Source organism: Bison bison, unplaced genomic scaffold (assembly GCF_000754665.1).
Source record: "Bison bison bison isolate TAMUID 2011002044 unplaced genomic scaffold, Bison_UMD1.0 scf7180017864199, whole genome shotgun sequence".
NCBI lineage: Eukaryota > Metazoa > Chordata > Mammalia > Artiodactyla > Bovidae > Bison > Bison bison.
Genome location: NW_011494771.1, coordinates 732,467 through 750,667, shown reverse-complemented (window position 1 = coordinate 750,667; position 18,201 = coordinate 732,467). Strand labels below are relative to the sequence as shown.

Here is an 18,201-nt window from a genome sequence, read left to right as displayed (position 1 = left end):
AAAAAGAAGTGGGTGTTGAGAACCCTCTGGTATTCCTGACATTTCCTGAAATTGACTGCATAAGTTAATTCCATCCTGAGGATACATGTTTGATCGTTTACGATTAAGATGCTCAATGAAGAAAAGGTTAAAGATGAATCGGTTTTCCCTGAGGCATCTGGGTTGGAGGTGCACATGCATTCACAGCAAACCAGAAGAAGGAAGCCAGGACTTACGTTCTGTTTCCCCACTATGTTATCGAAGGGCAGTTCAGGGCTCCAAGATCCCTCTGTGAACGTCGCCCCGCTGTTTCTCCTGTCTGAGGAGCTCACAGACTCCTTGACGATGTCTTCAGGCAAAGACAGCAGACTCTCCTCAGGCTGCTTAATTAAATAGGTCTCTATATTATGCTTCCTCAAGAATTCATTCCTCTCTTTACCGTGACCCTCTTCCACATTATAGTCACCGTTGAGGCAGTCCAGCGTGGCTTTGGAAATGTGAATCCGCCTGTGTGGACAAAGCATAGGTTGTCATACACCTGACGTGGCTTGCAAAGGCCATCTTTGTTTTTGATTCTTGTGCAAACCCGACACCAGGGCTGTGCGTGGGTGCTGGGAGGACATGTCCTCAAGGACTGTATCTTTTCCTCTGAAAAAAAAGCAAAAAGAATAAAAGAAAACAGAAATATAAGCATAAATCAATGAGCAGAGTACCTACCACCAACTTCACCCCAAGGGAGCCTGTAGCCTCTGATAAATTGCAGCCCCATTGAGACACATTTAAGCAACCTCCTTTTTTCCCTAATGACTGTCAGCCTGATCCCAGCAACTTTTAAACACACGTGATTTTTTTTCAGTCGTGTTGATTATTTTGGAAAAACAAGTTCTATAAATGTTGCTGAATCCAATGGCAATTATTGTCAGATTACCATGCAAATGTATACTTTTCCTATCATTTCAATTTTCACACATTTATGCCTTATTTCTATAATTTATCTGTAATCTTCTTAAGAAAAAAGGCAGGTCTTACAAGTCCACAGGGCTACATGGAGGAATGCTTTAGGAAAACCACAGTAAGATGCGATTTCCCCTGTAATGTGCATGTGAAAAGCAGAAGAGAACAAAGCTGCGGATATGTGCGGGCTAGGCTCACTCACAAGGTAACGGACTTGTATCAGCCAGCACAGTCCAAGATTCTAGTTTCTTTTTTTAGCCAAACAACAGATGACATCAAGTGCTTTAAAGATCAGATGTGAATCTTGGGAATGTCACATGGTAAATCCTTCCGGACAAAAGTATTTCTGTTCTCGTCACTAACTGAATCTGACTGCTTATTGTGCTGCATTGTGGTCTGGGTAGACTCGCTTGTTGCTTACAAGCATGGACACTTTGGCCAGGTTGCTTGCATTGAAGCCCTAGCTCTACCACTTGCTAGCTGAAAGATCTTGGACAAGTTATTTAACATTTCTAGGTGTCTATTTTCTCACCCACAAAAATGGGGAAAACAATAGTACTCATTTCTTAGGGTCATCACAGGTATTATAAGAGTTGATTCATGTAAAGCAGTCAAAACAGTTCGTGGCACACTACACATGCTACAAAAAAAACCACTTGAAGTACTCTTTAGAATGGCACTATTTTATTTCTGTTGTTTATTCCATGCCTCCTCAATGCTTATGGGATACAGTATACGTTCTGAACAAGATCTATAAGGCTTCTATTCTGTGGATCCTGCTTCTTCAAGGCTCATTCGCTGACACTCTCTCCAGCTAATCAAGTAATTGGCATATCCTCAAATTCAAGGTGCTATTTCACACCTGCTAAATTCAGAGCAAGCCATTCTCCTTGCCTAGAATGCTCACCCCACGTTTCTGATTCAGCACAAAGTCATTTCTCTCGGCTGACTTCAATGCTCTTGAATATATGAATTAATGAATAATGTAGATACTTAAGACTTTGCTTGGCTTCTGGATTCTAGAAACAATATATCCAAGGAAACAATTTTTTTAAGTGACTTTTCCAAATGCATTTTACTTAGTACTATCTCTGCTTCCCTCTGTCACCCTCCTTGTTTACAGAGAAAATAATTCACTGCAAAGACATGTAAAGAAACTGCCAACAATGTATTTCTGATCATTTAAAGTAGATTCTGCACATTTTCCAGATAAGTATTCTTGTATACAGTCGTTGATGTCAAAGGTAAGGTAAAATACAACCAGGCTTCACTTTATTGTACTTCCCTTTATTTTGCTTCACAGCTATTTCATTTCTTTTTAAATACAAATTGAAGGTCTGTGGCAACCTTGCACTGAGCAAGTCTATCAGAGCCATTTTTCCAACGACCTTTACTCACTTTATGTCTGTGTCATGTTTTGGTAATTTTCGAAACATTTCAAACTTGTCCACTATTGTATTTGTTATGATGATCTGTGACCTTTGATGTTATTGTTGCAAAAAGATTACAACTTGCTGAAGGCTCTGGTGGTGGTTGGCATCTTTTTAGCAAGAAACTATTTTTTAATTGAGGTATGTGCATTTTTTTAGACAGACTGCTATTGCGTCCTTAATAAACTATGGTATAGTGTTAGCCTAACTTTTATGTGCTGAGAAACCAAAAGCTTCGTGTGATTTGTTTTATTGGGATATTTGCTTTATTGTAGTGGTGCAGAATCCAGTTTGCAGTATCTTCAAGGTATACCCATATTAAAATAAAAGTATGTGAAAGCTGTTTTGAGCTCTCTAGAGAAAGTGCTAATTACAAAATATTTTCATGATACATTTTGTTAATATATAGGAATTCAGCTCAGTAGTGTTGAACTAGGAGAATAAAAGAAGTTGTTCCACCTTCCATGAAATAAAAAGGTGTCCTGGTCTTTCTCAGATCAGTCTCAGAGCTGGGTGCTTGAAAGCTGTCTTTTTCTCGCAGGCAAAATGAAACTCTTGGAAGTGTTTTATAAAGTCCGGCGGCTGATTTTCTTTAAAAGTAATCAAGTTTCACACCAACCCCATTTGGTATTGTCTCTGGATTCTAAATTTTATCATTCTGTGGCCAGTGCTAAGGGGGACTAATATTTGCATATCCTAAATCAACAGTATGTTTCCCCTAGTGAAAGACACCCTTCTCATCATTTACTATGATCCTTCTGCTGAAATTCCAATCAATATTTAAATGCTTTGATAGAAATGGAATTTCAGGGGCTCATTTTCATCCTTGCTACTATCTGGAGCTTTGGAGTAAGACATTTGTAGCTGAGGTCTGGTGATTACATTTCCCTGTAAGGAAATAAGTCAGCTCTCAGACAATATTCTCATATATTGGTTAAGTAAATCTGACAGTTTCTGATAATTTTAAATGGCACAACATAATAATAATAGTCATGATAGTAAATAAGCTCTAACAGGTGGGCAACACTTATTTTGCATAAATGTTATTTTGTACCCAAATGTAGTCTATACGCTTTGTTCCAGGAATCATCTAATTTCCATTCCTTCCAACAACTGGAGGTGATAAAGCGTTTCCCCCCCTCATTTTGCTGACAGTGAAACTGGCTCAGAGGCAATGAGTAAGTAACTAGACCAAAGTCCTATGAATGGGAGAGGACAGTGCTGGATGGGGATTACAGCTTTCACCTTCAGAGTCCTTCCAAGACCCACAGCTACATCACATAGTCATTACTACAACCATAACCACAATTACTTCCCGAGCAAAGAACTTCATATACATTGCTTCACTTAACTAAAAGTTGAGAGCAGCAGCAGCAGCATCACCTGGGAGTTTGTTAGAGAGGCACATTCTTTGTTCCCATCCCAGACATGTTGATCAGAAACTCTGAGGATGGGCCCAGCTACTGGTGGTTTAACAAATTATGTATGGATTTTGCATGATTCCAGGGAACAGACCGTCAACCATTATGCCATGGTGTGGCATGCCTCCTTCCCTTCTTCCTACGCTCCATGCATCATACTCGGCACTGCACACACAATGAGGGCCTGGAGAGTCATAATAGAGGACAATCTTGAGCAAACGGAACTGATAAACTAACAGTGGGAGACAGTGATGGGTAGGGAGACCCTTCATAGCTGTATTTATGTGACATATTTCATTTCTTTGAGCCTCAGTGTCCCCATTAAAACAAGGAAGCTACTATTTACTATATGGAGAGATCAAACGACATGATGTATTCATGGTATTTAGCAGATTGTCTAGTGCATAAAAGATATTTGACCGGGGTTTAGAATGGGGGGCTATCTCTCTCACTGAAAGGAAAAGTAAGCTGAGTTGTATCCTACAAAAGAGGGGAGGGGAATAACAGACATTAAAATAGCAGAAAAAGCCAAACAATGTCAAATCATGGAAAGTTCAGAGACATGTCTGCGTTTTCAAAGGAAGGTTAAGGTCATACAGAAGGTCAGTTAAGTCTTAACCCTGGCTGCCCATGAGGATTGCTTTAAGAACTTAGATGAGATTTTGCACAGATTCTGCCTGACATGGACTGGTATGAGGTCAAGACACCAGGATTTTTAAAGTGCTCCTGTGCCGTTTCCAATGAGAAGTCAAATCCGAAAGCCAGTGCTTTACAGGACTGAGTCCAGAACACCTGAGTGTCCTCACTGCCTCTGACAAATGTCACTAAACTTTTGGAGCTAATATCTGCATGATGTTTTAAAGTTCTGTATCCCCCAAAGTAATTGTTTCTTGAATATATATACTTCTGAATTCTGCATATGAGAAACCCACTGTCACAAAGCGAGCCAATGCTACGTGTTAAGCGAGGAGAGGGCTTTGGCTTACCCGGGGATTCCTCCAGATTCAAGTTTGTTCGCGATGTCCACATCCCAAGACCAGACATCAAACTGCCACTTCCGAAGACCCAACACGCCGCACAGCACCGAGCCCGAGTGGATTCCAATCCGCATGTCAACATCGTGCTTTGTCCTTGATCGCACATACCTGACGACATAAGGGAATGAAGAGACAGATGTCAAAGGCCAGAGTGGGCATCTTGGCCCTGGTGGCAATTTGGGTCTTGCTTACTCCATAAGTTTAACTCTGGCTCATTCACGTGCCACCTCTTCCATGAAGACTTCTTGGATTTCCTGATAACTGGAAAGATACCCTTTCTTCTCCAAACTCTGCTAATTTTTAATCTGAACTTCTAAGGGTCTTTATCACCTTTCTCCCCAAACCTGGTCATCCTATATAAATTCTTTCTCAGGGAATGACAACCCACTACTGCACAAACCTGCGATAGATTACAGATTCTGCACTTCATTGAACGCTCCATTTCCAACCTAAATATTTTAACTTTTATTCCATTTCCTTCTCTCCATTCCTTATACCAACATTCTAGTTCAGGTCACCATTAAGCTTCAGTCTGGAGTCCCCTTACAGCTCAAGTTCCACATAGCTATCTACAAGACAAAAGTGAGTGTCACTCCATCAGTCCTTGTCTAAAACTCTTTCCTGACCTCCCAACCCCTTAGAGCAGTGGTTTCCAGAGTAGCTTGCTCACATTCCAGGGCTGAGCTGGGTCAGCTGTTGGGATGTATAAAGACAATCACACAACTTCCGTCTATAGCTTTTGTTTTTATCTTTACCAGAATTCAATATATGGATTGACCTTAGGGACCTTACAGGGTCTGTGTCAGACTGTCCTCTGCTTGTAAGCATGGGGGAGGCATCTTGAAAATAGAAGATTTCTTCCATCAAGGGCTGCCTCTGGGTATAGCCATCCCTTCCTCATTTTCAGAGTATTTCCAACCACTTCAGTTTAAGAGTTAAAAGATGTCATTTAGGTAGAAAGAAATTCCAACAGTAGAATATAATACTTTAAAATAGAAGAGCTAGAAAAATCTTCACTGCCATATAGAAATCCAGTGGTTACTTTACTTCAAAATGCTGAAAGGAGTTGTCAAATTTAAATTTGGACTTCCCTGATGGGTATGGTGGATAAGAATCCACCTGCCAATGCAGGGGACATGGGTTTGATCTCTGGTCTGGGAAGATTCCACACGCGGTGGAGCAGCTAAGCCATAACTATTGAGCCCAAGTTCTAGAGCCCACACGGCACAATAACCGAAGCCCGCATGCCTAGAGCCGGTGCTCCACAACAAGAGAAGCCCCCGGTGCTTCTCTTTATCACAATGAGAAGCCTGCCCACTGCGACTAAAGAGTAGTCCCCACTTGCATCAACTAGAGAAAGCCTGTGCCCAGCAACGAAGATCTAGTGCAGCCGAAAATAAGTAAATAAATAAAGATGACTTATCTTTACAGCAGCTTATACGATCAACATTGATCATATAGATAAGCAACAAGGATATATTATATAGCGCATGGAATTATAGCCATTATCCTATAATAACTATTAATGGAGTATAATCTGTAAAAATACTGAATCACTATGCTGTATACCTGAAACTATTATTGAAGGAGGAAATAGACAGAACAGGCTCCATCCTGAAAGCAGGACTCCTTCTTGGGCCAGACTCTGGACTTTGAGCTATATGCCCAGTATCTATGGAAACGACATACCAACAAAAAATCAGACCCCCCAGGATGGAGGAGCCCCAGGGCTCGTAGCTAGACTCTCCATCGCCCAAAAGAATACCCTAATTATTTGTGTAACCAAATAGAATCATACATTTTATTATGCTTATTGGGGTATGACCACAGGCCTATTGATATTTGTCCACTCTTGTCCACCTAGGCTTAAGGCATACGAATCACGGGTTAACTTTGATTGTATCTTTCTTTTCCTTTGTTCAGACTAGTTTCAGAGAATTTGGGGAGGTGGGTTTGAGCACGTACACTTAGGGTATATAAGGTTTTCACAAAAACTGGTCGGGGTCCTTGGCTAAGAGGAGACTCTGCCTTGGGCCCGCCGGTGTAATAAACTGCACTCCACTATCTGCATTGTCCTTCTGAGTGAGTTTGTTTCCTGGAACGTGTGGCTACAACATTATGATATTGTAAATCAACTATACCTCAATAAAAAATAAATTAATTAAAAATTAAAGATGATTTATCCTTTTTTATTTGACATGAAAGTGAATATTTGGGGAAAAACCCAAACTTTCTTAGTTTATCCAAACCGAAGAGGATGATTTAAGAAGGAATGAGAAAGTAACTGCTTTTCCTGAGAAATTCACGCTCTGAAGAGAGAATTTTGAAAATAGAAGTTTGGAAATGTCGCCTTCTCTTTGGGAACTTGACTGTCAAACATGTTTTTTCAACTATCAAAATTCTCAGAAAGGGAGTTAGTTCCTTGGTGGTCCAGTGGTTAGCAGGCCTTCACTGCCGGGGCCCAAGTTTGATCCCTGGTCAGGGAACTAAGATCTTGTAAGCTGGGTAGTGGGGCCAAAAAAACTCTCAAAGATGCATATTTACATCAGGGAGAAAAAAGTTTTCCTTTCCCCTTCTAGTTTCTTCAGACTGCTCTAAAAATTAAATTGACGTGAGACAGAGTAACAGTAAAAAATCAAATTTAATTACATACACCCAGGACCTCCCAAGATAAATGACATCCCAAGACAAATTAGAGACTGAAGGCTTCTATGGGGAGAGAAGGGATGAAGAGGAAAAGTTAAAATTTTACATAATCTCCTTCTTCTGCCTCTGTAACTCAGCTTGCCCTTTGCAAAGTCTAGATCAGGTAGGTCACGAAGTCTCAGAAAGTGGGGACTTGCAATACTAGCGACTGGAGCTTATCTCACTCACCCTTGTCGTGCTCTTTGCAATCACCCAGCCCCTGCAAACCTGCTTAATCATGCCTCTCCAGGTCAGGCATCCCCCTCCCCAACTTGACCTCTTGACCCAGGCCGAAATCCCTTAGTTTAAACCAGCCTATTAACAGCTGGTGTTGCCCACTATAGTCTGTCTATAAAAACTCTGTAATCCCCTTGTCCAGGGCTCAGAGTTTGGAATGTTGACTCCTCTGGGCCCGCTGGCGTAATAACCCGGAGTTCTCCAACTGAGTGCAGTGCTTGGTTTCTCCAGTACTGGTTTCTGCGACAGGAGAAGGGGAGAGGAGTTTGGGACTTCGAAGGGGAGGAGAGCAATTTACAAGAAGGTGGGAAAGAAGTGTTTGGCAAACAAACATTTGCCAGGCTTTGCAAAGACAACGGGACACAGAGAGAAGTTTGATCAAACAGGACTTGCTAAGTTTTCCCCAGTTTAACACGTTTAGCTCCTATTCCTTGTAGTATCTCTGAGGCCAGTTCTCTTCCTGGAATGGGGCCAATTTAAATTCTTTTAGGCAGTCAAAAGGAGGAGGTAAAAGCTCTTCCTGAGCCTTTTGTTTTCTTAAAAACCACCTGCCAGGGCTTCCCTGGTGGTACAGTGGATAAGAATCCCCCAGCCAACGTAGGGGACATGGGTTCCATCCCTGGTTCGGGAAGATTCCACGTGCCACAGAGCAACCAAGCCCATGTACTACAGCTACTGAGCTTGCACTCTGGAGTCTGTGCTTTGCAACAAGAGAAGTCACGGCAGTGAGAAGCCTGTGCACCCCAGTGAAGTTTAGACCCTGCTCACCACAACCGGAGAAAATCTGTGCTTAGCAATGAAGACCTAGCACAGTAAGAAAAAAAAACCCCAAAACAAAAACAACAAAAATAACAGCCTAAAATAATCTCTATGCCAAACAGACACATTTTGGGATGGCAAATTTTGCTCCCCTATGGTAATCTATTTTAAAATTTTCCAAGTACAGAATTATGGTAGACTTTGAACCCATTTGTTAAAAAATATAAAAAACCTATTGCCTTATAATGAGGAAAAAAAGTAAGGTTGGGGACTTCCCTGGTGGTCTGGTGGCTAAACTCCATGCTCCCAGTGCAGGGGAACTGGGTTGGTCCCTGGTCAGGAAACTATATCCTACATGCCACAGCTAAGACCTGCATGCTCAACTAAGACCCAGAGCAGCCAAATAAGTAAATATTTTTTAAAAAGGAAAATGTATGGCAAGGCTTGTTGTCACAAATGACTTAGAAAATACAACCAAGGGTGCAAATACACCTCCAGGATCTGCCTGTTTTTATAAGATGTATGTTTTTCTCTGATGGCCATCAGAGCCAAACACAGAAATAAACTGAATTTGAAACCTGACCTTTGCATTTCTGTATCATAAACTATTAAGATGAAAAAAAAAATCGGTTACGTTCGAACCCACTGCTCTCACCAAAAAATGGTGAGAGCTGAAAGATTTTTGCACTATCAGTGAATTTTAAATATTTGAAAGTATTTAAAATATTTATCACCAGTATCATTTACAATCCACCTCTCATGTGTGTTTTATAGTATGTGCTTTTAAATGTATGAATATAATGATAGAATGAACAATAATACAATTTCTAAATTATTACGATCACTTTTGATAGAGATGAGGAATCAAAATATTCAGAAATCACTGGCCTGAAATAAAATGGAAAATTCCTGGCCTGGCACATAAAACCCTTCATGAGCTTCCTGCATCTCAATGATCAGCCTCATTTCTAGAGCACACATCGGACTCCAGCCGCCCAGACTGCACAGTCACTGCCTGAGTCCTGGGCCCTCCTGCCCCGTCTGGAATGTCCATCCCTTCCCTTCAGGTGACGTCTGGATCACATGCTTTCCCCAGTGTTTGCACTGCATCCCACGTGAACAATAACTGGGATGCTGTATTGGAATCATCTCTTCCCTCTGCTGGATTCTAAACCTTGGCGGTATAGACTTTGCACGGTTCAGTGCCACCCACCCCTCTTAACATGGCACTGGGTGTGGAACGTGGCCCACGCTTAATGGACGTTTACTGGATGGAAAAATGGATGGGTATCCATACTCACTATTCATGTTCTCACATTTCTTTCTCTTTTTTTAAATTTCCTGAAGAGGGATCAAACCCATGCCCCCTGCAGTGGAAGCAATGAGTCTTAACCATTGGACTGTCAGGGCAGCCCCTATATTTCACATTTCTACATATAAACTTCTTGAAGGCAGTATTCCTGTCTGAATAATTCTTGTATCTCTCACAGCCTGGAGCATCATGCCTCACATATAGTTGTTGTTTTTTTTTTTAAAGAATAAATGAATGATTCCAAATACAAGCTGTATTCTCTGTTCTTAACAAGTTTGGCTAAGACAGTAAAGAATCCGCTTGCAATGTGGGTGACTTGGGTTCAGTCCTTGGGTTGAGAAGATCCCTTGGAGAATGGAAGAGCTACCCACTCTAGTATTCTGGCCTGGAGAATTCCATGGACAGAGGAGCCTGGCAGGCTACAGTCCAGGGGGCTGCAAAGAGTCGGACACGACTGAGTGACTTTCACTTCACTTCATTTCAACAAGTTATAAGATAATACGCTTATTTAAACAAGAAAGTAAAGTGGAAGTGGGTTGAGAATACAGATATAAACTAGATGTTAAGAAGGCAGCCATAGACATTAGAAAGAATGCTTGTAGCTAAAGGATGAGACACGTTTTATTCCTGGCGAGGACTCTAGTTTCTGGGCCATTGTTTTAACTTTAACTTTTAAGTTAAAAACTGCATGTGTATACATATACACACACAGCCTTCATCCACCAATAATAAAAACATTTGAGGCCATTTGAAAAACTCAATAAAGCAAGAGGACAAGTAGCATCTAGCACTTAGGAAGAGCGTTTCAGTTTCTGATGCGTTCTCAATGAGTTTCTGTGAGACGTGTCAGTGGGGGAGGTCATTGGTGTGGTCTACCATGTCTTACACCACAATATTCGAACACATATTAGGATTGTGTTTTCCTGCATATTACATGTTATTTTTAGCCAATAAAATGTGAGCAGAGGGACTTCTCTGGTGGTCCAGTGGTTAAGACTCAGAGCTGCAGTGCAGGGAGCATGGGTTGGATCCCTGGTTGAAGAATCAAGATCCCACAGGCCTTGCCACGAGGCCAAGAAAACACATATTTTGGGGGCAGAAGCTTTAAAAGACTGATCAACCACATTTTCTCTCTGTTCCCGCCATCAATCAAGGACACTTGGTGATGAAGCCTTCTTAACTAGGGTTCTTGAATGACAGGGTTCCTTGTCATTTCCTCAGCCAGTTCACAATGGACAGAAAATGTGAATGAAAAGTGAATCTTTGTTGACTTAAGCCATTGAGCTTTGGGGGGATGTCTGTCATGTCAACCTACTTGGGACTATCCTGAAGGGTACAGTCATCACCTCCAATCTACATCCTTCTCATGATACGAGCATCACTATAGTGGAGGGAGTAATACAGACTCTGTAGTAATACAGACTACCTGAGTTTATGTCTTCCTCTGCCCCTTACTAGCTGCACTATCTTAGGCAAGTTACTTAACGTCTACCTAAAATGGGAATGATAGTAGCATTGTCAGAATTAATTGAATAAACATACATAGAGAGCTGAGAAGAGTGTCTGGAACATACTACAGATGACTTGGACGCTTATCACATTTGAAGGAACTGTTGTTGTTGTTAAGTCACTGAGTCGTGTCTGATTCTTTGCGACCCCATAAACTGTAGCCCACCAGGCTCCTCTGTCCATGGGATTTCTCAGGTAAGAATACTAGAGTGGGTTGCCATTTCCTTCTCCAGGGGATCTTCCCGAGCCAGGGATCAAACCCGTGTCCCCTGCATTGACAGGTGGATTCTTTACCGCTGAGCCACCTGGGAAGCCCATGAGGAACTACAGGAAAGTGGAAGGATGTTCTTGTGGCCACACAGCTGAAGAGCAGGATTCTAAGACTAAACTGGGGCTGTTGTTTTTTAAGCCTCATGCACTTCACGACGTAGATACTGTGTGTGTTATGTGAGGCTGGGCAAATAGCTAGAGCCAACCCAGAGTTTCAACGGTCGTGAAATAAAACTCTAGCTGATCGTTTCACTTACAGAGCCTCTGTGAGCCCCAGAGGAGATAATGGATGTTAAAGCACTTTGCCAACTAATTGTGAGGGTCTATTAAACAGCACTCTGTGCTAATGCCATTGGGCAATTAACATTATCCAGGGAATGCACTGGAACATCTTAATGAAAAGACATTTAGATTTTTTATTTTCTTCTACAAAACAAAAATCATAAGAAGACAAACATGGTTGCTACACTGCGTTTTCTTTCTTTTTGTTGTGTCTGGGATTTGACTTAATAAAAGATAAGAATGAAATTATGGCAAAGTAATGAATAATTTATAGACAGTGATCCTCTTTGGAAGGGCTACCCAGTGGTTGCATAGAACTACAAACACATACCATGTGTTTCAACCCCAGTTCTTAAAGGGGTGCTCTGTGTATCCTTGAAATTAAAATGGATGGAATTCTGCTCCGAGTTACAAGTCCTGTTTAATTTTTCCAAAGTAAAGCCACACTGATGCTTTGCTGTGCTTCATCACCGCAAACAAAGAAAAAAATGCCTATAGATCGCTGACCTTATAAACATCTGTTACTTTCCCTTTCTTCTCCATAAACTCTGAGCTTCTGGAGGGCAGGGATACCATCTTTCATTTCCACATGCCCAGCACTTAGCACACAGGTGTGCTGTGTGCTCAGACGCTCAGTCGTGTCCGACTCTTTGAGACCCCATGGACTGTAGCCCACCAGGCTCCTCTGTCCACGGGCTTCTCCAGACAAGAATACTGGAGTGGGCTGCCGTTTCCTCCTGCAGGGATCTTCCCGACCAAGGGACTGAAACCGTGTCTCATGTCTCCTACATCGGCAGGCAGATTCTTAACCACTAGCATATAGGGCTCAGATGCACTTACTGAATTCATGGACAAAACCTTTCTTTCTCTATAGCCTTTGGCTGCTTCTTAGAGTCCCAGGGGAACCATGCAGATGCCTTTAGCCTGCCAGTTGGAGAGTGGGGAGAATCTCCACATCTTGCCCCTTTAATTTAAGCAGCTTTGCTCTCATGTGTTTTCATGGAGGGCTTCTATCTAAGATTTCTTTGAAATAAAGACTCCACTTAATAGTTATCACAAATTTTTTTGTAGCTCTAGATCAAGCGGGGGGTACCCACTGTGCAAGAGTTAACCTGCAAAAAGTGATGATGTTATTTCCTGTAACTGAACGGTTAAAGAAGAGTGCTTGGTATATGGTGAGAGATGAAGAACCTTAGAAATGTTCTTCCAGTTGAAACGCTGGGAAAAAAGGAAGCGCATAGGAGTCAGCTGTGGAAGTCAGTTACAGTCACTGGGCAGGGTGTTCTGCTCAAGTGTCACGTTTTATTTTTACAATAACTCTGTGCACCATTACCAGCGCCATTTTACAACTGAGGAAACTGAGTCCCAAGAAGGTCCTTTCTTTTGCTCACACATGCAGCAGTGGAGTAGCTGGGATCTCACCCCGGGGGCGCGAGTCTACATCCAGGGCCCCACCTCTACTAGCTGGAATGGTTTACTGTGAGAAAGAAGCCGTCCTCAGCGGTACGTGAGCCACTGAGGCTTAATCTGGCTCTGCCCAATAGAGGGATGACACAGTCTCTGCTGACTGACTCCCAAAGTCAGCAGACCTATGACAAGCTCCCTTCTCTCGAATTCTGAGTTCACCAAAGGTAGCACAGGAGTCACTCACTGTCAGGGTGGGGGCTGTCAGCATGCTGGTCATGGAGCCTGACTTTGCCTTCAACCATGATCTATTCCACAGCCTTTACTGGACCCTGGAGTCAGCTTGCCTTACAAAACTTGCAGCTCATCTGCATCTAAAAAGTTGAAAAACTACCATGTCTTATCCTAGCATGGAAGTTGCAGTCTCATAAAATACTTCATATGATGCCCACAACAGTTCTGATAGGTAGATACCTATCAGGATTATAAACTTCCATTTTACAGATGAGGAAACTGAGGCTCCAAGAGAGTTAAAACATATTCAATATCTCTTCTGTGTTGCTCTCATGTTCTGTGTTGACTTCATGATCTCCTTTCATTCTCACAACCACCTATCTATTCTCACAACATATCCTATCTATTTATCTCATTGATTCATCCAACAAGCATTTCTTGAAGACATTGGCAGGGAACCAGACAGACAAACCAGAAAATCTGTTCCTTTCTTTATGGAACTTGAATTAGGATGTTTTTTCCCCCATTTTGCAGTTAAGAAGCCTGGCATGGACAGAGATTAAGTCTCTCACTCAAGGTTAGGAAGTGATAGGTCCTGACTGGCCCTCAGAATGCCATACTGCAGGCTGAGAGCGCCATGAACAGCTTACCGCTGCTTGTACTCTGTTCAGCATCACCCTCCTGCTTTTGGGAGTGGGAAGGTAAGGGGAGAATCTAGAGCAGGATTCCTGGTCAAAAACAGTGTGAACCCTGTGAGAGAAAAGCAAGAGAAAGGATCCAGCCACTCATTTCCCACACTGAGCTCTATGTCTTTCTCTCTCTGTAAAAATAGATATTAAAAACTAAGGTTGCCCTAAATGACGTGTGTGTGTGCATGTGTGTGTGTGTGTGTGTGTACTCTACTATGCATATTTCTTTAAACTCACAAGCACTTTTCTACGCCATTGAATACTAACGCAAACCATGGAAACTAATGGCTCCTCATTTCCCTGTTTTGTAATATGCAAAAATTTATCTAACCATTTCCCTGCCTTTGGACATTTAGGGATTCAGATGAATATGCCTCAGGGTCTTTGCCCTGCCACTAAGAGGCTGTGCGTCATTGACAGGAAGTTATTTATCCAATCAGAGTTTTATTTTCCTCCTCTGACAGTTGGGGAAACAGACATTAGCTTCCTCACCTCACAGGGCTGTAGTCACTATTAGGTGAGGTGAGTCAGGAAAGTTATTTAGTATAGCATCTGGCACGTGGTAAGCATTCAATCAATATTAGCTTAATGAACTATTGCTACTAGATAGATTTGATCTTCACCACTGTAAATAATTTTGCGAAAAGAACCCCTGCTCATGCATTACAGACAACTCTGTTGCATTTTAAAGAGAACTACAGCTTTGTGGATGCTGTAGTCAATGACTTTTCAGATCAAGGTTAAGAAAGCGGTTTGGAGAGGAAAGAAAGATACATATATAGAGAGAGACACACACAAGGGAGAAAGGGAGAGATAGAAAGAGCAAAAAAGAAGTTCAAGAGAGAGAAAGGAGAAGGAAGAGATGCCCAGAGGCATGCAGTAGGCTTGGGCACTCCTGCCTCTTAAGGGAAGAAAAATAAATCCTGATTTTCATTCCTCATCCTGCCATGCTGCTTGGCAGGACAACCCCACCACAAGGATTAAGACCTTTGCTCCAATTAACCGTTGGGGACAAGCCAGTTTCTGCTTGACATTCTGGTGTCATTCCATGTCTTTTTAGCAACTGCACTGAAAAGATCAGGCTCTGCAGTTTTCATTAAGTTTCATCAAGGGAGCCTTTGCAGATGGTTAATAAAGATATTGCATATTACAGAGCCCACCTTCAGCTCTAGTGTCTTATAAGCTATCAAGCCTTCCTGGAAATAGAGCCAGGGTGTGTGAAGAAGTGCCACCTGGAGTCACTTTTCAATCTACTTAATGGAACTATTATCTAAGCCTATTTTAATTAATTTAATTTTATGAAAAGACATCCATGAGATGCTATTAAATGCTTCATTAGAAATAAAGCTACATTCAATCACCATTTTTTTTTTTGCCATTCACCCAGCTAATATCATGTTTCTAAAATCAACTATTTTTTCTAATGGAATACATTTACTAAGAGCTTTGATGAAGGCTTACAATCTTCTCTTCCCTCTCAGTGTCAGTTCTGATAATTTATTAAGGATGTATGTGAGACTTCCTAGGCTACCCTTTGACCCTTTGGGTGTCAGTAGCAGATTGCAGTCATCAGAAAGAACTCCAGAAATCTAGAGATGAGATTAATCATGTTGTCATGGTTAAGACCAATGGTTTTGAGGGCAGATGGTTCTAGATTGGTGCCCTGGTTCAGCTACTGACCAGCTCCGTGGTTGTGGGCAATTACATGAACTCTGTAAGCTCCAGTTTCCTCATGGGTGAAGCAGGAGCCTAATTCCAGAGGTGAGTCAGGATGCACCCACACAGTTGTACTGGTTGTTTATGGTTAACATCCACTCCAATGGACTTCCTGGCCAATTCTGATTAGTCCATGTTGTAGCCATACTAGTGAGAGAGTCAATTCCTAGGTAGGTTGATAGGAAATCTAGGGGTCCCCAAGGAGAGAGGGGTCTGGAATTCTCAAGGAGGAGTAAAGCACAAATGCCTTTTATCCCCCTACATTCCTTAGTCACCTAGGGCTTCCCTTATAGCTCAGTCAGTAAAGAATCTGCCTGCAATGCAGGAGACCCAGGTTCGATTCCTGGGTTGGGGAGATCCCCTGGAGAAGGAAATGGCAACCTACTCTAGTATTCATGCCTAGAGAATCCCATGAACAGAGGAGCCTGGAAGGTTATAGTCCATGGCATCACGAGAATCAGACACGACTTAGCAACTAAACTACTACTACTAGTCACCTAAAACTTTTTTTTCTTTAAGCCTGGAACTGATGATTACACAACAAACAACTCAGTTTCAACTTCTTACTAAGGATTATATGGGGACTTCCCTGGTGGCTCAGATGGTAAAGCAACTGCCTACAATGCGGGAGACCCAGGTTCAATCCCTGGGTCGGGAAGATCTCCTGGAGAAGGAAATGGCAACCCACTCCAGTATTCTTGCCTGGAAAATCCCATGGACGGTGGAACCTGGTAGGCTACAGTCCATGGGGTCGCAAAGAGTCGGACATGACTGAGCAACTTCACTTCACTTTCAAGAATTATATAACAACACTGTATCCTGCTTGAGGACAGTTTCTCCTTCCTGAAAACCTTCTGACTAATCCTGATATCTTAGAATGTATATTATGGGAGTGGGTCTGGTAAAATGTTTCTATTGGTAAGTTCTAAAAGACCCTTACTCCTTGGAAGGAAAGTTATGTCCAACCTAGATAGCATATTCAAAAGCAGAGATATAAGTTTGCCAACAAAGGTCCATCTAGTCAAGGCTATGGTTTTTCCAGTGGTCATGTATGGATGTGAGAGTTGGACTGTGAAGAAGGCTGAGTGCCGAAGAATTGATGCTTTTGAATGGTGGTGTTGGAGAAGACTCTTGAGAGTCCCTTGGACTGCAAGAAGATCCAACCAGTCCATCCTAAAGGAGATCAGTCCTGGGTGTTCATTGGAAGGACTGATGCTGAGGCTGAAACTCCAGTACTTTGGCCACCTCATGCGAACAGTTGACTCATTGGAAAAGACCCTGATGCTGGGAGGGATTGGGGGCACGAGGAGAAGAGAATGACAGAGGATGAGATGGCTGGATGGCATCACCGACTCGATGCACATGAGTTTGGGTGAACTCCAGGAATTGGTGATGGACAGAGAGGCCTGGCGAGCTGCGATTCATGGGGTCACAAAGAGTCAGACATGACTGAGCAACTGAACTGAATCCTGTTATCTTAAAATGTAAATTGTGGGAGTGGGTCTGGTAAAACTTTCACAACCTTGAGATATTCTTTTGATTTATTGTAATAACTAATTAAAAAAGTATATAATTCCCTTGCTTAGATTAGTGAGGGGGGCACTCTCCATTCCCTCTTCTGATGTCTGTGTCAGAAGCTTTCTCTGTCCCTTTTTATACTTTAATAAAACTCTGCGACACAAAAGCTCTTGAGTGATCAAGCCTGATCCTTGGTCCTGAAGCTAAATCTTTTTCGGAGATCACAGTATCACTAGTTGTTCAATATTTTGCTCTCGGCCCTGCCTAACTCCTAGAATTGCTATATGGACTAAATGAGTGAAGACATGTAAAACACTTAGTTCATGGCATAGAGTAGGTGTTCATTAAACCTTATTGTTATTTTTATTATTATTTTATTAGACTGGAACCCCTAAAAAATGAATAGATTTCTGTAACTTAACTGAGTCCAATTTCCCAGTGTCCAAACTCAGCCCTGATTGTAAGATTCTATTTAAAAAAAAAAAAAACATTTTCTGGTGATACATGCATGCTATGCATTTAAATTTTCAAAAGAACACTCTGAGTTAGGCCTCTTATGATTCCCATTTCACAGAAGAGGTCATGTAGGCTTTGAGAAGTGAAGAAGCAGGAACCATATTATATCTTCTGACTGAAGTTCAGGATCAAGTGTGTTTCCTACAAGTCATCTCATGGTGCCATAGTCACTCTTCCAGGGAACCATTGCTGTGAGCACATCCAGCAACAAACTCTAATAAGGTGATGTGTGCGTGCTTAGTCACTTAA

General features: G+C 42.0%; 1 protein-coding gene across 1 annotated transcript in view; it reads right to left on the bottom strand.

Annotated features, from left to right (window-relative positions):
* ADCY8 (adenylate cyclase 8 (brain)) overlaps nucleotides 1–18,201 on the bottom strand; it is a 227,901-nt gene that overhangs the window by 109,746 nt on the left and 99,954 nt on the right. Inside the window, 2 exon segments of the mRNA XM_010844318.1 lie at nucleotides 216–486; nucleotides 4,771–4,929. Coding sequence (XP_010842620.1) covers nucleotides 216–486; nucleotides 4,771–4,929 — 430 coding nt within the window.